Source organism: Anomaloglossus baeobatrachus, chromosome 1, assembly GCF_048569485.1.
Source record: "Anomaloglossus baeobatrachus isolate aAnoBae1 chromosome 1, aAnoBae1.hap1, whole genome shotgun sequence".
NCBI lineage: Eukaryota > Metazoa > Chordata > Amphibia > Anura > Aromobatidae > Anomaloglossus > Anomaloglossus baeobatrachus.
Window position 1 is genome coordinate 712586167 of NC_134353.1, and position 23979 is coordinate 712610145.

At 50.0% G+C, this 23979-nt stretch overlaps 1 protein-coding gene across 2 annotated transcripts in view; it reads right to left on the reverse strand.

Annotated features, from left to right (window-relative positions):
• Positions 1–23979, reverse strand: part of GOLGA3 (golgin A3) — a 151818-nt gene that overhangs the window by 64647 nt on the left and 63192 nt on the right. For both annotated transcript variants that reach the window (XM_075321798.1, XM_075321791.1), the window contains exons 8-14: positions 22680–22882; positions 22452–22589; positions 22074–22235; positions 21053–21421; positions 20852–20929; positions 18819–19082; positions 5489–5583 (exon numbers count right to left, since the gene is read on the reverse strand). In XM_075321798.1, the coding sequence (XP_075177913.1) occupies positions 5489–5583; positions 18819–19082; positions 20852–20929; positions 21053–21421; positions 22074–22235; positions 22452–22589; positions 22680–22882 (1309 nt within the window). The remainder of the gene's footprint in view (positions 1–5488; positions 5584–18818; positions 19083–20851; positions 20930–21052; positions 21422–22073; positions 22236–22451; positions 22590–22679; positions 22883–23979) is intronic.

A 23979-nucleotide genomic window follows, 5' to 3' on the forward strand; every position in this document is an offset into this window, starting at 1 on the left:
TGCCAGAGGAGGAAACACATAAGGCAGTCGAAACTGCGACCAATCCTGAACTAAGGCGTCTGCCGCCAGAGCTCTGTGATCTTGAGACCGTGCCATGAATGCCGGGACCTTGTTGTTGTGCCGGGACGCCATTAGGTCGACGTCCGGCTTCCCCCAGCGGCAACAGATCTCTTGAAACACGTCCGGGTGAAGAGACCATTCCCCTGCGTCCATGCCCTGGCGACTGAGAAAGTCTGCTTCCCAGTTTTCTACGCCCGGGATGTGAACTGCGGAGATGGTGGAGGCTGTGGCTTCCACCCACAGCAGAATCCGCCAAACTTCCTGGAAGGCTTGCCGACTGCGTGTGCCGCCTTGGTGGTTGATGTATGCCACCGCCGTGGCGTTGTCCGACTGAATTCGGATCTGCCTGCCTTCCAGCCACGGCTGGAACGCTTTTAGGGCTAGATACACTGCCCTTATCTCCAGAACATTGATCTGAAGGGAGGACTCTGGCTGAGTCCAGGTACCCTGAGCCCTGTGGTGGAGGAAGACCGCTCCCCACCCTGACAGACTCGCGTCCGTCGTGACCACAGCCCAGGATGGGGACAGGAATGATTTCCCCTTCGACAAAGAAGTAGGGAGAAGCCACCACTGAAGGGAGGCCTTGGCTGCCCGAGAAAGGGAGACGTTCCTGTCGAGGGACGTCGACTTCCTGTCCCATTTGCGGAGAATGTCCCATTGAAGTGGACGCAGATGAAACTGCGCAAATGGAACTGCCTCCATTGCTGCCACCATCTTCCCTAGGAAGTGCATGAGGCGCCTCAAGGGGTGCGACTGGGCTCGAAGGAGAGATTGCACCCCTGTCCGTAGTGAACGCTGTTTGTCCAGCGGAAGTTTCACTATCGCTGAGAGAGTATGAAACTCCATCCCAAGATATGTCAGCGATTGGGTCGGTGTCAATTTTGACTTTGGGAAATTGATGATCCACCCGAATCTCTGGAGAGTCTCCAGAGCAATGTTCAGGCTGTGTTGGCATGCCACCCGAGAGGGGGCCTTGACAAGAAGATCGTCTAAGTAAGGGATCACCGAGTGTCCCTGAGAGTGTAGGACTGCTACCACTGTTGCCATGACCTTGGTGAAGACCCGTGGGGCTGTCGCCAGGCCGAAAGGCAGTGCCACGAACTGAAAGTGTTCGTCCCCGATGGCGAAACGCAGGAAGCGCTGATGCTCTGGTGCAATCGGCACGTGGAGATAAGCATCCCTGATGTCGATTGATGCTAGGAAGTCTCCTTGGGACATCGAGGCGATGACGGAGCGGAGAGATTCCATCCGGAACCGCCTGGTTTTCACGTGTCTGTTGAGCAGTTTGAGGTCCAGAACGGGACGGAAAGATCAGTCCTTTTTTGGCACCACAAACAAGTTGGAGTAAAAACCTTGGCCCCATTGCTGAAGGGGGACAGGGATCACCACTCCTTCTGCCTTCAGAGTGCTCACCGCCTGAAGAAGAGCATCAGCTCGCTCGGGGGGCGGAGATGTTCTGAAGAAACGAGTCGGAGGACGAGAGCTGAACTCTATCCTGTAACCGTGAGACAGAATGTCTCTCACCCATCGGTCTTGGATATGTGGCAACCAGGCGTCGCAAAAGCGGGAGAGCCTGCCACCGACCGAGGATGCGGTTTGGGGAGGCCGAAAGTCATGAGGAGGCCGCCTTGGTAGCGGTTCCTCCGGCGGTCTTTTTAGGACGTGACTTAGACCGCCATGAATCAGAGTTCCTCTGACCCTTCTGTGGCCTGTTGGACGAGGAGAATTGAGACCTGGCTGAGGGCCGAAAGGACCGAAACCTCGATTGTACCTTCCGTTGTTGAGGTCTGTTTGGTTTGGACTGGGGTAAGGACGAGTCCTTTCCCTTGGATTGTTTAATGATTTCATCCAATTGCTCGCCAAACAGGCGGTCGCCAGAAAATGGCAAACCGGTTAAGAACTTTTTGGAAGCAGAGTCTGCCTTCCATTCACATAGCCACATGGCCCTGCGGACTGCCACTGAATTGGCGGATGCTACCGCCGTACGGCTCGCCGAGTCCAGGACAGCATTCATGGCGTAGGACGCAAACGCCGACGCCTGAGAGGTTAAGGACACAACCTGCGGAGTAGAGGCACGTGTGACTGCATTAATCTCAGACTGACAAGCTGAGATAGCTTGGAGTGCCCATACGGCTGCGAAAGCCGGAGCAAAGGACGCGCCTATAGCTTCATAGATGGATTTCATCAGGAGCTCTGCCTGTCAGTGGCATCCTTGAGTGATGAGCCATCTGCCACCGCAACTATGGATCTAGCCGCCAGTCTAGAAACTGGAGGATCCACCTTGGGACACTGAGCCCAACCCTTGACTACGTCAGGGGGGGAAGGGATAACGTGTGTCATTAAGGCGCTTAGTAAAGCGCTTATCCGGAAAAGCTCGGTGTTTCTGGACTGTATCTCTGAAGTTGGAGTGATCAAGAAACGCACTCCGTGTACGTTTGGGAAACCTAAATTGGAATTTCTCCTGCTGAGAAGCTGACTCCTCAATCGGAGGAGCTGGAGGAGAAAGTTCTAACACCTGATTGATGGACGCTATAAGGTCGTTTACTATGGCGTCCCCTTCAGGTGTATCAAGGTTGAGAGCGGCGTCAGGATCAGAGCCCTGATCTGCCACCTCCGCTTCATCCTCCAGAGAGTCCTCATGCTGAGACCCTGAGCAGTGTGATGAAGTCGAGGGAAGTTCCCAGCGAGCCCGCTTAGCCGGTCTGGGACTGCGGTCCGTGTCGGAGTCCTCACCGTGGGACCTATGAGTCGCCCCAGGAGCACTTTGCTGCGCCGACCGAGGGGGGTCTGAGAGCAATGATTCAACAGTGCCCGGGGCCTGTGTTACCGGTCTGGACTGCAAAGCTTCTAGTATCTTAGCAGACCATCTATCCATAGACTCAGAAAGTTTGTCAGCGAATGCTGCAAACTCTGTCCCTGTCACCTGGACAGTGGCAACAGGTGGTTCCACCTGGGCCGAGGGTCCCACCGGTGGCTGAGGCTCCGGCTGAGTGAGTGTCACAGGGGCCGAGCATTGCACACAATGAGGGTAGGTGGAACCTGCAGGTAGCATAGCCGCACATGAGGTACAGGTTGCAAAATAGGCCTGTGCCTTGGCACCCTTGCTTTTTGCGGACGACATGCTGTTGTCTCCTCTTAGAGCAATCAGTGAGGGTATATAGCCAAAAGCAAATAGTGCGGCCGTACAGAGTAAATGTATACAATATAAGCATATAAATATACACTTCGGCCCCCAGGGGGGCCAGCACCTAGTAACAGGTGCGGCTTACCGACCGCCCTCAGCGGTTGTGTGACCACCAGATTCCCTGCCTGGGCCTCCCAGAGCTGTGGAGCTCGGTGTTGTCTCCCCTCTGAAGTTCTCCAGCGTCAGAAGTGCTGATAGGAATGGCTGCCAGCGTTCTGAGAGGAGGAGGGAGCCGTGGGCGTGCCTCAGAAAGTGCGGGAATCTGGTGCCCCACGGTGCTCAGTGAGGGGGGAGGAGGATACTAAGTATGCTCCAGCCCTCAGCGCTGACGTCCAGTGCAGCGTCCCGCCCTTACCCCTGACTGGCAGGCCCGGGGGCGGGAGTATGCGGTACTAGGCCGCAAAAGCCGGGGACTAAAGTTATAAGCGCGGCCGGCAAACAAGCGCGGTCAGCGCGGTAGTCCCGGCGCACAAACACACCCAGCAGCTGCTGTAGCGTCCATTACACAGGCGCTCTATGCGCCGTCCCCAAGGGGACACAGAGTACCTCAGAGTAGCAGGGCCCTGTCCCTGATGATACCCGGCTCCTGTCCAGCAGATTCCCCCAGGGGCTGCGGAGGGAGCCCGGTCCCAGTGCATGGTGACCGGTTAGGATCCCACTTCACCCAGAGCCCCTAAGGGATGGGGAAGGAAAACAGCATGTAGCTCCAGCCTTTGTACCCGCAATGGGTACCTCAACCTTAACAGCACCGCCGACCAGAGTGGGGTGAGAAGGGAGCATGCCGGGGGCCCTGTTATGGGCCCTCTTTTCTTCCATCCGATATAGTCAGCAGCTGCTGCTGACTAAATTGTGGAGCTTGCGTGCATGTGTCTGCCTCCTTCAACACAAAGCATAAAAACTGAGGAGCCCGTGATGCACGGGGGGGTGTATAGGCAGAGGGGAGGGGTTTACACTTTTTAAAGTGTAATACTTTGTGTGGCCTCCGGAGGCAGAAGCTATACACCCCAATCGTCTGGGTCTCCCAATGGAGCGACAAACAAAAAAACCTTCACAACATTACCCCAAGTGAAAAACACTCTCCAGAACGTAGGTGTTTCAGTATCTAAATCTACCATAAAAATAAGACTTCATGAGACCAAATACAGAGGGTTCTCCACAAGGTACAAACCATTAATCAGCCTTAAAAATAGAAAGGAAAGATTAAACTTTGCCAAAAAAAACCCCATCTAAAACAAGCCCAGTTCTGGAATAGCATTGTTTGGACAGATGAAATTAAGATCATTCTGTACCAGAATGATGGGAAAAGGAAAGTATGGAGAAGGCTTGGAACAGCTCATGATTCAAAGCACACCACCCCCATTGTAAATCATGGTGCATGCAGTGTGATGGGCATGGACATGTATGGTTTCCAATGGTCATGGGTCACTAGTGTTTACTGATGATGTGACTAAAGACAAAAGCAGCCAGAATCAACCAAATGAAGATTGATTAGATGGTACTTCACATAACAGATTGACAATGACCAAAAACATACTGTGAAAGCGAACCAGAAGTTATTTTAAGGCAAAGGAGTGGAATTTTCTGCAATGGCCAAGTCAATCACCAGATCTCAACTCCTTTGAACATGTATGTCACATGCTTAAATAAAAACGTAAAGCAGAAAGACTCAAACAAGCAACAACTAAAATTCAGCTGCAGTAAATGCCTGGCAAATAATCATAAAAGGAGGAAACCCAGCATTTGGTGACGTCCAAAATTCAGGCCCTCATTGCCTGCAAAGAATTCTCTACAAAGAAGTAAAAATGAACATTTTACTTGAGTCCCTGAAATGAGGAGGCTTTGTAGAAAAATGTTTGTAATTCTTAAGTGTTTCACAGGATATTTTTGTTCAACCCCTTTAATTAAACTTGAAAATTTACACTTCAATTGCATCTCAGTTGTTTTATTATAAATTACACAAAGATTCATTCACTGTCCAAATATTTGTGTATGCCACACTCCAAAATTCTCTTTAAACCTATTACCTACACCAGAGCTTTCTTTTTAGTGAAATAATCCAATATTCTTTCAAATAAGTTTTATTTAGTAATATTTAGTGAAACCACAAATTATTGGTGCAAACTTCAACCTTGTTTTCCAATAGTTTTTATCATGTGCAGGAGAATGGTATGCTTTAATTTAAACAAGGAGTACATTCCTAAAAAAACAATGTTACATTTGAAAATTATGCTACAAAGCACTTACTTCTTAGCCTCGTTTTGTAACAGTTCCACTTGTTCCTTTAGCGCAGTATTGTCATGCGTTAGCGAGATTAGCTGATCTTTATCAAATTGTATGGACTACAAAAAAAGAACAAAACTTTGAATAAATATAAGAATGCTTAAACAATGATTTTCTTGACCATCTGCATGCATGCCATAAAGCAAAATTTTGGGCAACTAGTTGAAAAATTATAACACTTGGGGGAAATTGAGAAATATTGCACCACGGCTCTCTGCCATGTCTGGAATTGCAGCTAAAAAACAAAGTGTCATGCGATGTTCGGCTCTGCATGCATTTGGTGGCAAGGCGGCATCGGACTCTGTTCACACAACAGAGTCTGACAAGCAACTTGATGTGTCAAAGTTGTTCAGCCAGAGCCGGGCACTGGCCGATTCAGGCTCACTGGTCTTCAGCTCTGCAGGAGTTAATTCCTTAGACTTATGTGCAGGAACTAGGAGCTCAGGTTGTTAATTGCCACATCCAGCTGTCTACTTCCTATTTAAGGTACCGGTTTCTTTCAGTCTGCACTAATAATAGCTCCAGCTTGTGCAGCGATTCCGGTCTTATTGTGGTGATCTGTGCTGTGTTTATTCTGTGGTGTGGAAGTTTCCCAGTTGTCAGTTTACGTTCTTCCTTTTATGTTATTTTCCCCTGTGCATGTATTGTCACTCCTTTGGGTTTGCTTGCCGTGTGTATGAGTTTTGGTTTCTCCCCTGTCTGTGTTTTGTTGTGGGGTTTGTCACTATGGTCCCGGCTCACCCCATTGGTTGGAGGAGGTGGAGGGGAGTTATACCAGGGCTTGGACAGGAGTTAGGGTCACACTGGCGACTCAGACCTCGCCATCATAAAGCGTACCTCTGAGCTAAGAGATAGTACACGGTCCCCAATCTGAGGGTCAACCAAGGTGTCCCCTCTCTGTCCCTCTGCCTTGTGACACAGGCATTATACCATTTATATTTGTAGGCTGTATGAGCGCCTGATTATGATCATATGTGTGCATCACAGAACATGAAATGATTGTCAGAAAGGTTAACATACTTCAGTTTTTCATGTGTACAGTAGATTGCAACACTATTTTTCACTTGTAAAACTAATAAACCAATACTATGTGGTGCATTATATCCAAGCACGCTGTATTTTTTAAAAATTTGTGTAGACTACAAAAAAAAGAGAATTTTGTTTACTTACCGTAAATTCTTTTTCTTATAGTTCCGACATGGGAGACCCAGACCATGGGTGTATAGCTTCTGCCTCCGGAGGACACACAAAGTACTACACTAAAAAGTGTAGCTCCTACCTCCGAGCATATACACCCCCTGGATAACCAAATCTAGCCAGTTTAGTGCAAAAGCTGAAGGAGGATATCCACCCACAAGTAGAGATAGAGCAAAACCCGGAACAACCGGAACCTCTGTCTACAACAACAGCCGGTGAAAAACACACGGAACAAGAAAACTGCCAACAGGCAACAGGGAGGGTGCTGGGTCTCCCATGTCGGAACTATAAGAAAAGGAATTTACGGTAAGTAAACAAAATTCTCTTTTTCTTCATCGTTCCTTATGGGGGACCCAGACCATGGGACGTCTCAAAGTAGTCCATGGGTGGGAAATAAACAGAAACTGAGAAGTAGGCAAAACCTAACTTCACAAATGGGCGACAGCCGCCTGAAGGATGCGTCTGCCCAAGCTCGCATCTGCCGAAGCATGAGCATGCACTTGGTAGTGCTTCGAAAAGGTGTGCAGACTAGACCAAGTGGCAGCCTGACAGACCTGCTGAGCCGTAGCCTGGTGCCTGAAAGCCCAAGAGGCACCGACAGCTCTGGTCGAGTGCGCCTCGATCCCCGGCGGGGGAGGCACCTGAGTACACTGGTAGGCATCGGATATGGCCAACCTAATCCAACGAGCTAGGGTCAGTTTAGAAGCCGAGAGACCCTTGCGCTGACCTGTGGTCAGCACAAAAAGAGAGGTGCACCGCCTAAGAACAGCGGTGCGTGACACATAGATCCGGAGCGCCCGCACCAGATCTAAAGTATGCAACGCTTTCTCAAAGCGATGCACAGGAGCCGGACAAAAGGAAGGCAATGAAATGTCCTGGTTAAGGTGGAAAGGAGACACCACCTTAGGGAGAAAGTCCGGAGTCGGACGGAGAACCACCTTGTCTTGATGAAAAACCAAAAAAGGTGACTCCGAAGAGAGCGCAGCCAAATCAGAGACTCTCCTGAGAGAAGTTATGGCCACCAGAAAGACGACTTTCTGTGAAAGTCGAAACAAAGAAACCTCCCTAAGAGGCTCAAAGGGGGGTTTCTGTAAGACCGTGAGGACCAGATTAAGGTCCCAGGGATCCAAAGGCCGCCGGTAAGGTGGAATGATGTGAGATGCGCCCTGCATGAAGGTGCGCACCCGGGCCAGTCGGGCGATACGCCGCTGGAACAACACTGACAGAGCCGAGACCTGTCCCTTAAGGGAATTGAGGTATAGTCCTAGCTGCAGACCGGACTGTAGAAAGGACAGGATGGTCGGCAAGGAAAAAGGCCAAGGGGCATGCCCGGAAGAACGACACCAGGACAGGAAAATTCTCCAGGTCCTGTGGTAAATCTTAGCCGGGGAAGACTTCCGAGCCTGAGTCATAGTGGAGATGACTTCGGGAGGAATGCCGGAAGCTGTCAGGATCCAGGACTCAAGAGCCACGCCGTCAATCTGAGAGCTGCAGAATTCTGGCGGAAAAACGGACCTTGTGAGAAGGTCTGGGCGGTCCGGGAGATGCCACGGCACCTCTACGGACAGACGGGGCAGGTCTGGGTACCAAGCTCGCCTGGGCCAGTCTGGAGCAATGAGTATGACCCGACGGCCCTCCATTCTGATCTTGCGCAGGACTCTGGGCAAGAGAGCTAGAGGGGAAAACACGTAAGACAGACGGAACTGGGACCAATCCTGAACCAGCGCGTCCGCTGCAAAGGCCTGAGGATCGTGGGAGCGAGCCACGTAAACCGGGACCTTGTTGTTGTGCCGGGATGCCATTAGATCCACTTCCGGAGTGCCCCACTTGCAGCAGATCGACCGGAACACTGCCGGATGCAGAGCCCACTCGCCGCTGTCCACGGTTTGACGGCTGAGATAATCTGCCTCCCAGTTTTCTACGCCTGGGATGTGGACTGCGGATATGGTGGACTTGGAGTCCTCCGTCCACTGAAGGATGCGTTGAACCTCCAACATTGCCAGACGGCTGCGAGTCCCGCCCTGGTGATTGATGTAGGCAACTGCTGTCGAGTTGTCTGACTGGACTCGAATGTGCTTGCCCGCCAACAGGTGGTGAAAGGCTACGAGAGCTAGAAGCACAGCTCTGATTTCCAGCACATTGATCGAGAGGGCTGATTCGGAGTCCAAGTGCCCTGTGCTCGGTGGTGGAGAAATACTGCTCCCCAGCCGGAAAGACTGGCATCCGAGGTGAGAATCACCCAGGACGGGATCAGGAAGGAGCGTCCCTGAGACAGAGAGAGGGGCCGAAGCCACAACTGAAGAGAGCTCCTGGTCTGTGGCGACAGAGCCACCAACCTGTGCAAGGAAGAAGTCCGCTTGTCCCAACAGCGGAGAATGTCCAGCTGCAGAGGACGCAGGTGGAACTGGGCAAAGGGAACCGCTTCCATTGACGCCACCATCTGACCCAGCACCTGCATAAGGTGCCTGATGGAATGACGGCGGGGCCTCAACAGAGAGCGCACCGCCAGATGTAGGGACTGCTGTTTGACTAAGGGCAGCTTCACAAGTGCCGGCAGAGTCTCGAATTGCATCCCTAGGTACGCAAGTTTCTGGGTCGGGGTCAGAGTGGACTTGGGCAGATTGACAAGCCACCCGAATTGAACAAGAGTGGCGAGAGTGAGCGAGACACTCCGCTGACAGTCTGCACTGGATGAAGCTTTGACAAGAAGGTCGTCCAGGTAAGGAATCACTGCCAACCCCTGGAGGTGCAGAACCGCAACCACTGCTGCCATGACCTTGGTAAATACTCGAGGGGCCGTGGCTAACCCGAAGAGGAGAGCCACGAATTGGAAATGTTCCTCTCCGATTGCAAAACGTAGCCAACGCTGGTGTGAAACTGCAATTGGCACATGCAGATAGGCATCTCTGATGTCGATGGATGCCAGGAAATCTCCTTGGGTCATTGAGGCAATGACTGATCGCAGAGACTCCATGCGAAAATGCCGCACCTGAACATGCTTGTTGAGAAGCTTGAGATCCAGGATGGGCCGGAAGGAACCGTCCTTTTTGGGGACTAGGAAGAGATTTGAGTAAAAACCTCTGAACCGTTCCCTGGCGGGAACCGGTACAATTACTCCGTTGGCTTGTAAGGATGCCACGGCCTGAGAGAAGGCGGCGGCCTTGGAGCAGGGGGGAGTTGACAGAAAAAATCTGTTTGGCGGGCTGGAAGAGAACTCTATCCTGTAGCCGTGGGAGATGATATCCCGCACCCACTGATCGGAGACGTGTTGAAACCACACGTCGCCAAAGTGGGAGAGCCTGCCACCGACCAAGGACGTTGCTGGCTCGGCCAGATAGTCAAGAGGAGGCTGCCTTGGTGGCAGCAGCTCCTGCGGACCTTTGTGGACGCGGCTTCTTGCGCCAGGTGGGCTTCTGGTCCTTGGCTGAGTTAGTGGACGAGGCCGAGGGCTTAGAGGCCGCCCAGTTAGAGGAACGAAAGGAACGAAACCTCGACTGGTTCCTGCCCTGGACAGGTTTCCTGGGTTTAGTCTGTGGCAAGGAAGTACTCTTCCCGCCAGTAGCCTCCTTAATAATTTCATCCAGTTGTTCACCGAACAGCCTGGACCCAGCAAATGGGAGCCCAGCAAGCTACTTCTTTGAAGAAGCATCTGCCTTCCACTCTCGAAGCCACAAAATCCTGCGGATAGCGAGGGAATTAGCGGAGGCCACCGCAGTGCGGTGAGAAGCCTCCAGCATGGCAGACATGGCATAGGCTGAAAAGGCTGAAGCCTGGGAAGTTAAGGCAACCAATTCAGGCATAGAGTCCCTAGTGAGGGAATGCATCTCCTCTAGGGAAGCAGAGATGGCTTTGAGAGCCCACACTGCTGCAAAGGATGGGGAGAACGAGGCCCCCGCCGCCTCATAGACAGACTTGGCCAGGAGGTCAACCTGGCGGTCAGTGGGATCCTTAAGTGAGGTGCCATCAGCCACAGATACCACTGTCCGGGCTGAGAGTCTAGACACCGGAGGGTCTACCTTTGGTGAGTGAGCCCACTCCTTGACCACCTCTGGTGGAAAAGGAAAACGGTCATCAGAACCACGCTTTGGGAAGCGTTTGTCAGGACAGGCTCTGGACTTGGACACCGTGGCTTGAAATTTGGAGTGGTTAAAGAACACACTCCTTGTTCTCTTAGGCAAGGTAAACTGGTGCTTTTCTGCCAGAGAGGGTTGCTCCTCTGATACTGGCGGATTGAGGTCCAGTACAAAATTAATGGACGCAATCAAATCACTAACATCCGCATCACCCTCGGTCAGATCAATGGGGCACATGGAGGTAGCGTCCGAGCCCCCAGTAAAGACATCCTCCTCGTCCTGCGAGTCGGCTCGTGAATCGGAGCCGCGGGACGAGGAAGAAGGAGAGGGGACCCTGCGTCTCCTTTTAGGAGGACGGGGTCTGGGAGCAGATGAAGAATCCTCTGTGAGCTCTGCAGAGCGAGCCGAAGCAGCAGAGGCGCCCTGTGAAGAGGGCTGATGCATGCTCAGCAGAGTCCGGGACAGCTGTCCCATGGAGTCGGCAAAGGACTGGGAGATAGACTTAGAGAAGGATTCTACCCAAGCCGGGGGTTCAGCCACCGGGGCCGGAGCAGCCGGAGGGACCACTGGGGAGACTCCAGGCTGAGGCACCACCATGTTAGAGCAGGCATCACAATGTGGATATGTGCTCGGTTCAGGCAGTACGAGCTTACATGCAGTGCATATTGAGTACAGCCTTGCTCCTAGTGTGAGACATGCTGCTGAGGTGGAGGCTCTGCAGTAAAGAACACACTCCTTCAGAATGACCCCCAGAGAGTGTATAAGAAAGTCCACAACCAGAGGTTGTGGCTTACCAGACCGTTTTGTGTGCCCTCCGGATCCCACAGCTCGGACCCCCAGACAGGTTGCAGAGATGCAGCAGCCAGCGCCGATCAGTGTGAGAACGCTGATAAAATGGCGCCGGAGGGAGGAGGGGGGGCGGGGCCTAGTCCAAGAGCGGGAACCGGAGGGCCAAGGAGATATACAGGGGAGGGAAGAAGGGAATTTTGTTTACTTACCGTAAATTCCTTTTCTTCTAGCTCCTATTGGGAGACCCAGACAATTGGGTGTATAGCTTCTGCCTCCGAAGGCCACACAAAGTATTACACTTTAAAAAGTGTAACCCCTCCCCTCTGCCTATACACCCTCCCGTGCATCACGGGCTCCTCAGTTTTGGTGCAAAAGCAGGAAGGAGGAAAACTTATAAATTGGTCTAAGGTAAATTCAATCCGAAGGATGTTCGGAGAACTGAAAACCATGAACCAAACGAACAATTCAACATGAACAACATGTGTACACAAAAGAACAACCAGCCCGAAGGGCACAGGGGCGCGTGCTGGGTCTCCCAATAGGAGCTAGAAGAAAAGGAATTTACGGTAAGTAAACAAAATTCCCTTCTTTGTCGCTCCATTGGGAGACCCAGACAATTGGGACGTCCAAAAGCAGTCCCTGGGTGGGTAAAAGAATACCTCGATAAAAAGAGCCGAAACGGCCCCCTCTTACAGGTGGGCAACCGCCGCCTGAAGGACCCGCCTACCTAGACTGGCGTCTGCCGAAGCATAGGTATGCACCTGATAGTGTTTCGTGAAAGTGTGCAGACTAGACCAGGTAGCTGCCTGACACACCTGCTGAGCCGTAGCCCGATGCCGCAATGCCCAGGACGCACCCACGGCTCTGGTAGAATGGGCTTTCAACCCTGAAGGAAGCGGAAGCCCAGAAGAACGGTAGGCTTCAAGAATCGGTTCCTTGATCCACCGAGCCAAGGTTGACTTGGAAGCCTGCCAACCCTTACGCTGGCCAGCGACAAGGACAAAGAGCGCATCTGAACGGCGCAGGTTCGCCGTGCGAGACACGTAGAACCGGAGTGCCCTCACTAGATCTAATGAGTGCAAATCCTTTTCGCATTGGTGAATTGGATTAGGGCAAAATGAAGGTAAGGAGATATCCTGATTGAGATGAAAAGGAGATGCCACCTTAGGGAGAAATTCCAGGACAGGACGCAGAACCACCTTATCCTGGTGAAAAACCAGGAAGGGGGCTTTGCATGACAGCGCTGCAAGCTCCGACACTCTTCGGAGTGATGTAACTGCCACTAGAAATGCCACCTTCTGCGAAAGACGTGATAAAGAGACATCCCGCAGCGGCTCGAAAGGTGGTTTCTGAAGAGCCGTTAGCACCCTGTTAAGGTCCCAGGGTTCCAGCAGACGCTTGTAAGGTGGGACTATGTGGCAAACTCCCTGCAGGAACGTGTGGACCTGCGGGAGCCTGGCCAGGCGCTTTTGAAAAAATACGGAGAGCGCCGATACTTGTCCCTTGAGAGAGCCGAGTGACAAACCCTTGTCCATTCCGGATTGAAGGAATGAAAGAAAAGTGGGTAAGGCAAACGGCCAGGGAGTAAAACCATTATCAGAGCACCAGGATAAGAAGATCCGCCAAGATCTGTAATAGATCTTGGCGGACGTTGGCTTCCTGGCTTGTCTCATGGTGGCAATGACATCCTGAGATAATCCTGAAGACGCTAGGAGCCAGGACTCAATAGCCACACAGTCAGGTTGAGGGCCACAGAATTCAGATGGAAAAACGGCCCTTGTGACAGCAAGTCTGGGCGGTCTGGAAGCGCCCACGGTTGACCCACCGTGTGATGCCACAGATCCGGGTACCACGATCGCCTCGGCCAATCTGGAGCGACGAGAATGGCGCAACGACAGTCGGACCTGATCTTGCGTAACACTCTGGGCAGCATTGCCAGAGGAGGAAATACATAAGGCAGTCGAAACTGCGACCAATCCTGAACTAATGCGTCCGCCGCCAGAGCTCTGTGATCTTGGGACCGGGCCATGAATGCCGGGACTTTGTTGTTGTGTCGTGACGCCATGAGATCGACGTCCGGCGTTCCCCAGCGGCGACAGATCTCTCGAAACACGTCTGGGTGAAGAGACCATTCCCCCGCGTCCATGCCCTGACGACTGAGAAAATCTGCCTCCCAGTTTTCTACGCCCGGGATGTAAACTGCGGAGATCGTGGAGGCTGTGGCTTCCCCCCACTGCAGAATCCGCCTGACTTCCTGGAAGGCCTGACGACTGCGCGTGCCGCCCTGGTGGTTGATGTATGCGACGGCAGTGGCGTTGTCCGACTGTATACGGATCTGTCTGCCGTCCAGCCACCGATGGAAAGCCAATAGGGCTAGATACACTGCCCTTATCTCCAGAACATTGATCTGAAGGGAAGACTCTACCGGAGTCCAGGTTCCCTGAGCCCTGTGGTGGAGGAAAACCGCTCCCCACCCTGACAGGCTCGCGTCCGTGGTAACCACAGCCCAGGTTGGGGGTAGGAAGGATTTTCCTTGCGATAGAGAATTGGGAAGGAGCCACCACTGAAGAGACGTCTTGGTTGCAAGGGACAGAGAGACATTCCTGTCGAGGGAAGTCGACCTCCTGTCCCATTTGCGGAGAATGTCCCATTGGAGTGGCCGCAGATGGAATTGCGCGAACGGCACTGTCTCCATCGCTGCCACCATCACCATCCAAGAAGCGTTGATGTTCGGGTGCGATCGGCACATGGAGATAAGCATCTTTGATGTCGATCGATGCTAGGAAGTCTCCTTGTGACATCGAGGCGATGATCGAGCGGAGAGATTCCATCCGAAACCGTCTGGTGCTCACATGTCTGTTGAGTAGTTTGAGGTCCAGAACGGGACGGAATGATCCGTCCTTCTTTGGCACCACGAACAAGTTGGAGTAAAAGCCGCGACCATGTTCCTGAGGGGGAACAGGGATCACAACTCCTTCTGTCTTCAGAGCGTCCACTGCCTGAAAAAGTGCGTCGGCCCGAGCGGGGGGCGGAGAGGTCCTGAAGAAACGAGTCGGAGGACGAGAGCTGAACTCTATCCTGTAACCGTGAGACAGAATGTCTCTCACCCATCGGTCTTGAACATGTGGCCACCAGGCGTCGCAAAAGCGGGAGAGCCTGCCACTGACCGAGGATGCGGTTCGGGGATGCCGAGAGTCATGAGGAGGCCGCCTTGGAGGCAGTGCCTCCGGCGGCCTTTTGGGGGCGTGACTTAGACCGCCATGCATAGGAGTTCCTCTGGCCTTTCTCCGGCCTGCTGGACGAAGCGGATTGGGACTTGGCGGAGGGACGAAAGGACCGAAACCTCGATTGGATTTTCCGTTGCTGAGGTCTCTTCGGTTTGGACTGGGGTAAGGAGGAGTCCTTTCCCTTGGATTCCTTAATAATCTCATCCAATCGTTCGCCAAACAATTGGTCGCCAGAAAACGGCAAACCGGTTAAGAACCTCTTGGAGGCCGAGTCTGCCTTCCATTCGCGCAGCCACATGGCCCTGCGGACTGCCACAGAATTAGCGGATGCCACCGCTGTACGGCTAGCAGAGTCTAGGACTGCGTTCATGGCGTAGGAAGAAAAAGCTGACGCTTGAGAAGTCAGAGACGCAACCTGCGGAGCAGAATTACGTGTGACTGCATTAATCTCAGCCAGACAAGCTGAGATAGCTTGGAGTGCCCACACGGCTGCAAAGGCCGGGGCAAAAGACGCGCCCGTGGCTTCATAGATGGATTTCACCAGGAGCTCTATCTGCCTGTCAGTGGAATCTTTTAGCGATGAACCATCTGCAACCGATACCACAGATCTAGCCGCCAATCTAGAGACTGGAGGATCCACCTTGGGACACTGAGCCCAACCCTTAACTACGTCAGAGGGGAAGGGGTAACGTGTGTCAGTAAGGCGCTTAGTAAAGCGCTTGTCCGGAACCGCTCTGGGCTTCTGGACAGCATCTCTGAAGTTAGAGTGATCGAAAAACGCACTCCGTGTACGTTTGGGGAACCGAAACTGGTGTTTCTCCTGCTGAGAAGCCGACTCCTCTACAGGTGGAGGCGGGGGAGACAGATCTAACACCTGGTTGATGGACGAGATAAGATCATTTACTAAGGCTTCCCCTTCAGGTGTATCAAGATTGAGGGCAACGTCAGGCTCAGAGCCCTGAGTTGCGACGTCCGCCTCGTCCTCCAGAGAGTCCTCAAGCTGGGAACCCGAGCAGCGTGAAGAAGTCGGGGAAGATTCCCAGCGAGCCCGCTTAGCCGGTCTGGGACTGTGGTCCGGGCAGGAGTCCTCCGCGTGGGACCTAGGGCCCAACCTGGGAGCGCGCTGCGGCGCGGACCTAGAGGGGCCTGGAGGTGACGATCCAACAGGGGCCGGGGCCTGTGTAAGGACCGGTCTGGACTGCAAAGCTTCTAGCAGCTTGGCAGACCATTTGTCCATAGACTGAGCCATGGATTGTGAAAGTGACTCAGAGAGTTTCTCAGCAAAAGCAGCAAACTCTATCCCTGCCGCCTGGACAGGGGGAGCAGGGGGGTCTACCTGAGCCGAGGGGCCCACTAGTGACCGAGGCTCCGGCTGAGCAAGCGAAACAGGGGTCGAGCATTGCTCACAGTGAGGGTAGGTTGAACCCGCAGGTAACATAGCCCCACAAGAGGTACAGGTCGCAAAAAAACCCTGTGCCTTAGCACCTTTGCTCCTTGTGGACGACATGCTGTTGTCTCCTAGGAGAGTGATCACTGAGGGTATATGGGAAGGGGTATACAGCCCGACCGAACAGAAATATGTATTCCGGCACCCTAGGGGGGACCAGCACCGGGTGACCGGTGTGGCTTACCGACCGCTAAAAAGCAGAGTGTGTGTCCTCCAGATTCCCTGCCTTAGGTCTCCCAGAGCTGCAGAGCTCTTTCCTGATAATCCTCCACCGGCAGAATGACAAAAACATGGCTGCCGGAGCTCTCAGGGGAGGAGTGGAGCCGTGGGCGGTGCTAGAAAAAGTGCGGGAATCTGGGGTCCCCACAGTGGTCAGTGAGGGGGGAGGAAACATCCAGGATGCTCCGGCCCTCACATCCGACGTCAGGTCGGCAGTCCCGCCCTTACCCCTGACAGGCAGGCCCGGGGGCGGGATTTTTGCTACTAGGCCGCGATGAAGCCGGGGACTAAATTTAAGACCGCGGCCGACAAGCAGGCGCGGTCGGCGCGGAAGTCCGCCGGTCTTCACAAATCAGCAGCTGCTGCAGCGTCCGGGAAGAAGGCGCTCCATGCACAGTCCCCATGGGGACACAGAGTACCTTATAGATGCAGGGCCCGGTCCCTGAGGATGAATAGACTCCTGTCCGGCAGATTCCCACAGGGGCTGCGGAGGGAGCCCGGTCCCAGTGAATGGATGACCGGTCAGGATCCCACTTCTCCCAGAGCCACTAAGGGATGGTGAAGGAAAACGGCATGAGGCTCCGGCCTTTGTACCCGCAATGGGTACTTCAACCTTAACAGCACCGCCACCATAGTGGGGTGAGAAGGGAACATGCCGGGGGCCCCGTGGGGGTCCTCTTTTCTTCCAACCGATATAACTAGTCTGAGAATGCATGAGTGGATGTGTGCCTCCTTCCACACAAAGCATAAAACTGAGGAGCCCGTGATGCACGGGAGGGTGTATAGGCAGAGGGGAGGGGTTACACTTTTTAAAGTGTAATACTTTGTGTGGCCTCCGGAGGCAGAAGCTATACACCCAATTGTCTGGGTCTCCCAATGGAGCGACAAAGAAACATCTCCTCAGAGAGGAGTGTCCTCCCCTGTGCTGAACGGCCTGTGGGCGGCGCCGCACTGTCCCTCTGCATGACTGACATGCAGGGGCAGTGAAAACGAAAGTAGGCCGCAGCCGAAGCCGGGGCCTAAATTTTTCAATGCGGCCGGCGAGCAGGCACCCTCGGCGTGGTTCTCAGGTAAAAACCAGAGAACCGGCCGGAAATGTCACCAAAGTAACCTGACACACTCTCCCCAACAATAAAGATGCAAAGGACCCCCTGCAATAACGTCTCAAATACTTAGCTTGTGAGACGCAGGGCCAGGTCCCTAAGGGATGAGTGCTCCGTCCGGCAGGGTCCTGAAAGGGCTGCGGATGGAGACCGGTCTCCTACAAAGCAGTGAGAACCGTGCTGGCTCCCACTTCAAGCCAGAGCCCGAGGGATGGTGAAGGAGCGTGGCATGTAAGGCTCCAGCCTTGAAATCAACCTTAACAACACCGCCGACACAGTAGGGTGAGAAGGGAGTTTTAAAACTCTTTAAAATCAAAAATCAGATGAGAATGCATGTGTGGATGTGTGCCTCCTGAACACAAAGCATTGAACTGGCTAGATTTGGTTATCCAGGGGGTGTATATGCTCGGAGGGAGGAGCTACACTTTTTAGTGTAGCACTTTGTGTGTCCTCCGGAGGCAGAAGCTATACACCCATGGTCTGGGTCTCCCATAAGGAACGATGAAGAAAAAAAAAAAATCTACTGCAGCATGGAAAATACGATAGCAGATGGCAGTCATGCTTACTGTGAAAGATCTATATACATTACTAGCTGTACTACCCGGCTTCGCCCGGGTTAATAACTGCTGTTAACAAAATAGAATGTATTAACAAAAATGTATTCTGCACACAAAAACCACAAAATAAATAGAAAGAAATGTAATTATAATGTCTGTCTCTGTCTGTCTCAATCTCTTTCCCTGTGTCTCTTTCCCTGTGTCTGTCTCTTTCCCTGTCTATGTCTGTTTCTTTCCCGGTCTGTGTCTGTCTCTTTCCCTGGCTGCATTGTAACACGCCAACATTCCATTTAAGGGCGTGGCTACGCACTCTTCCAAAGTTCTGGCTGTAGCTGCGACGGTGCAGATGCCAATCCCGGACACGGACACACACACACACCTCTTTATATATATTAGATTAGGCTGCTTAAATGAAGAGTTTTGCTTTTTTTAATGCAATAGAATAAAATCTCTACATGAATTTAATTAGTACATAAAGTATCAGTTGTTCAGCTGTATATCATAGTTGAAATCATAGGAATACAGGAGTAAAGGCTTGCATCAATATTTAAATTTCATTAGATGGTTCTTTATGAGTCACTCATAAATGTTCAGGATGTGCAAACAGCACGTATCCTGGCTCAGGCAAAATTCCATCCACCACATAAACATTCTATAAAAGCTCATGCCTCTTTCCACAAACCTGTAAACGTATTTCCATTTCATCTCTGTCGTTTTGTGCAGCTTGGAGATGGGATTCAAGTTCTTCCATCTGCTGTTGCAACTTAGCCATATCCTTCATAACCCGGGCTTTTTCCATCTCTGTTGCAGACTTCTCCCCTTGAATCTTCAGTAGCTCTTTTCTGAGTTCTTTCACCTCTGAATCTAACTTTTTCTTGGTAGCTTTCAACTCACTGATGAGTTGGTCTTTGGAGCTGGCATCCCTGCGATAGGCTTCTACCATTACCTAGTGTATAACAATGTTAAGAAAATCCATTTGTTTAAAGGCACTGTTGCATTAAAGAAGTTTATTGTATGCAGTGTTGATATGCTTCTTACTTTAACAACTGGGCCTAACCAAGAGCGGAGATTTTTTTTTTACTGCACTGTGTACCATGTTCTGTAAATTATATAGCTTTCATAGACTCATATATGGACAAACACAGGGAAAAATTTTTCAAATCTGATTATTAGTTCTTTACTGTGTACTCTAAACTTAACCTTAATAATTAAAGCGTTTACTATAACAATCAGTATCAGGGGTGCACATCTTCCAATTCCACCACTTATACATTCTTATAGAGTATATAGCAGCCAAATACACATGTATAGCAACTGCTGTCATGCACCTTCACTCACTCGTGCAGCCCTCAGCATTCTCCATTCTTCCTCATTCAGAGCATATCCTTAATGTGGTTATCAGGAGTAAGTGGTTATTGGTTTTTGTAAGTTTTTTATTTTTGTTTTTTATTGGTGTAAATGCTAAGGTATGTAATTTTAGAATAAAAATAAAATTCACTATATGCAGATAATGCCTAGTCCCCAATCATATACCATATAAATCATGAACATGATTTTTCCCGCTCAGACATACTGTTGAAGCAGGTTCTGTCACAAATTCCGTCACTTACGTACATGGGCAGTCTGAATGGATTAAACAGAGCACATGTGCTGCAGAGAGTGCTTCTATCTGCCCGACGTCCAGGTTTCCAGTGCTACTCCGATCTTCTTCAGAGTAATGTAACTTCTATTTGGACTTGCCAGATCACAATGAAGTTTGTTGAAACAGAAGTGGCTTTTATGCTGTAAGCCTAAGGCTATGTGCCCACGGGGATAGTGTCCTGTGGATATATCCGCAGGACATTCCGCAGGTGCTCCCAGGAAACAGCACCACAACAACTTCTGTCTGTTTCCATGCTGCGGAATGTCCTGCGGATATGGTGCGGGCATTCTGCATTGAGGATACAGTACCATGGCTTCGGCACTGCATCCTCAATGCAGAACAAGTGCTGCAGTTATCGGGGGAGTTCATACTTACCTCCATCATGCAGCACCTCGCTTTCCGGCAGCCGGGTCACTCTCTCAGCGTATGCAGGAGAAGGTGGGCGGGCCTGAACTAGCTTCGGCTGTCACATGACCGGAGCTCGTGCAGGCTCCGCCCACCTCTTCCTTCCTGTACCTGGATTCACCGCGCTCCTGTACACCGGACGGAGAAAGTGACTCTGGTGAGGCAGGTAAGTATATGGGACCCTGCGGAGAAATCCGCAACAATAATTGACATGCTGCAGATTTTTCCGCACGAAAATCCGCACGATTTCCGCTGCGGAAAAATCCGCGGCGTGGACACAGCATTTCCCAAATGCCATAGAAATGGCTGGGGAGTAGCTGTGCTGCAGATTTCTGGAAAATCCGCGGCTTTTCCGCGAGAAATCCGCGGCAAAATCCGCGCATTTTCCGCAGCGTGGGCACATAGCCTTATTCCGACACTCCAAAAGGTCACACAGACGCCAATGTGATCCGGCAAGTCGAAATAGAAGTCATGTAACCCAGAAAAAGGCTGGAGCGGCCCAGCAGAAGATAGCATTTAGAGAGTATATTACCATACTTCCAACGAATATTTACACGGGTTTAGGCACTAAAAAGTTTCATTGGGGTGCTTCTTTAAAATTGGCATATATATATATATAAAAATCTGTTTAAAAGGTTTATATTGAGCCAGTGTTATCTCTGACTCACCTTCTGTTGGACAAACTGTTCCTTGACTTTCTGGGTTTGCTTTTTGAGATTGCTATTTTCTTGCTGCAGGGTTTCCACCTACAAAAAGTGAGAAGTGCTTACACTTCAGTTTAAAACAAATCCAAAATTTATTGGACATTTCACATTTTAGAGTATTTCAAATAAAATAATGCATCAACCCTCAGAATTAATTTCTGTTACCTGTCCAGATTTTACTGCAATATCTTGTCGCAGTTTTTCCAAGATTTCTGCTGCAGCTTCAGTTCCCTCTTCTAGCTTTCTGGTTCCTTGATCTAGGTCATTTTGCTCCATCTTAGCTGCCTGTAGTGCAACCTCTAGAACAATTTTCTGGTTTTGAAGATACTGGACTGAATCATCTTTTGAAGACAGATCACTTTGTAGCTCTACAAGCCTGGCTTCAAGTTCATCATATCTCATTTGGAGATCATTCAGCGACTGATGTTTGGTGTGAAGAGTTTCTTGTGTTAAAGTAAGCTGTCTCAGGATTTCAAGATGTTCCTGCTGGAGTGCTTCAAGCTGCAGATCTTTCTGGTTCAAATTTAGCTTCAACTAATAAAAAAAAATGGTAAATATAAATTAGATTGATCAATTTCTTACATAAGGCAGAATTTTCACCCTGCTTGTGTGTCACTTCTCTGTATCTGTCAGATACACATTCCTGCACATGCTATTGACCCAAATAATGCGGTTTATGGTCCTATTCCATAGCGAAGCATTATAAAAATAAAAAAAGCCTGTGGGCAACATGCATATGCCACTATATGATTATACAGTGATATATTTTGGAGGCATTTGTTGGAGGCATAGAATACATCTGGGAATCCTCAAAAACAAAGTACGAACAAAATGTGAACAGATTCTTGGGTGCCAATTTGCCAAAGTGATTTTTGCCAGAATTCTGGAGTGAAACGCTTTGAAAACTTGGAAAATGTTAGCGGAATGCAGAAGTGTGCAATAATTTTGCAAACCAGGCACAACGACACTGGTCATCAAATTCATGATGGCCTGCCTTGATCCACAAATCATACTCCAGTTTCTGGCTGACTTTTTCTTATGTGAATTATTTATTCTTAATGAATTAAGTGCCTCTGACTCCCAATACAATCAGTCATCAGAACTGGCAGGAATGTAGGGCCTAAGTGTTCACAGGTAGTGTCCATAGATACAAACCAAATATATGCCAATAAATTCAGTGCCAAACCTGCTCTACTTCTTGATCCAAAGCAGAAGCAGAATCTGCAAGTTTTTGAAGCTGCTCCTTTTCCATCTCAAATTCATCCAATTTTCTCTGAAGGTCTTCTTCCACCATGTGTTTAGCTTCTTGTATTTGATGGAATGCAGCTTCCTGGTCCAACATGTCAGCCTGTGAGGAATTAAAGGACAATTGGAGCAAATGACTTATTTCTACCTGATGTAAGTTTATTCCCCAAACATTTTCTCAACTATATAAAATGAGTAAAAGACTCCAAAAGACAGACTTTATAGTATAGGTATAGTATAAGACTCCTAAGCATAGAAGACTCTTGGGTATAATGTTTGGCAGTTTTAATTTTGAGTTTAGTAAAAGCTGCTCCATTACCTCAATAGTTTGCAGTTGTGCAGCAATGCGTTCCTTTTCTTTGATTGTCCTGTGCTGTGTCTCGGTCAGCTGGTGTGAAAGGGTCACATTTTCTATTTTCAGATGCTCCAGAACCCCAGCCTGGCTCATCTGCCCAGCCTAAGGAAACATTTAATAATAAAATACAAAAATTCATCCCAATTTATTTACATCACCTGAATGTCCAATATTAAGGACACAGGGATTTACCTGTATGTTTGCCATCTCGCTTTGGAGTCTGACCCGAGCTTCCTGAGCCAGTTTGAGTTGCTGCTGGTACCACTCCCGTGTCTGCTGCAGAGATGTTATTTCTGCCTTTGAGGCTTTCAGCTTGTTAGTTAATGTTGTTCGGTCCAGTTGCACCTGCTGCAGTTGGTACTGAAGGGACACAGTTTGCTGTCGGAGATCATGAACTATAGGAAATACAAAACAGATAGCTAATAAAGAAAAGTACTACAATCACTTGAAGCTATCTGAACTTTTTTGTGAAAAATTACAATTCATAATTTTGCCTTAAAAAGTTGCAATCATTGTTTGTTTAACCCCCTTTCAAACATCCTGTGTGCATGTACAGAGTAAGTCGGATGCAAGTGTATGGAGCAGAATTAGGAGCTGAACCAGCACAATACCTAGCAGATGCATTTGCTTGTAACAGGAGTTATGAGAGCAGAGTTCCAATCACTCCCGTTAAACCCTTAAATGCCATTGTCAGTCGTTGACAAGGGCATTCACGACGAACGGTCTGGGGTGCGCATCATTCCATGTGTCTTTCGGTTCCCCTGCAATGCGATCGCGTGGAGCCAATGGGTTGTCATGGCAACCAAGAGGCTGCTGAAGGGTTGGTTCTGCGCCCAACATGAAGGTAATCTTGTGAAATGCAACCTGTGATGCCAGGTTGAAGTCCTCTGAGCAGAGTAGAAAAGTTAAAGGAATAAAAATGTTTATAACACTATGAAAGAAAAAACCCTACCAATTCAAATCACCCTTCCCCACTGTCAATTAAAAATAAAGATTTTTAATAAATAAATAAAATGAACATTCAATATCACTTTGTCTGTAAGAGAGTAATGTATCAAAATATAACACCATTTAAACCAGAGATGCTAGAATTGCGATTTGAAAAGAATTTAGAATACAAAGTGATGAAAACATTCCATGTACTCCAAAATGATATTGGTAAAACGTCAGCTTGCCCCGCAAAAAAACAAGCACACAGTTAACTCAAGGGAAAATTGAAAACATCACGGGCCTCAGAAATTGACAAATACAAAAGTTAAAACAAGTTTGGTATTGCTGTTACCATACTGACCTACTGGATCATGATGCCAGGTAATTTTTTTACAACACAACGAATGTCAGAAAAGCAAACCCCAAAAAATAAATAGCAGTTTTGAGAGTCTCTTTCTCTCCACACTTACAACTTTGTTTCTAGTTTCTCAGTACAATATATGTTAAAATAAAAAGGTGTCATTCAAAGCTAAAAAAAAGTCATGTGGCTCAAAGAATAAAA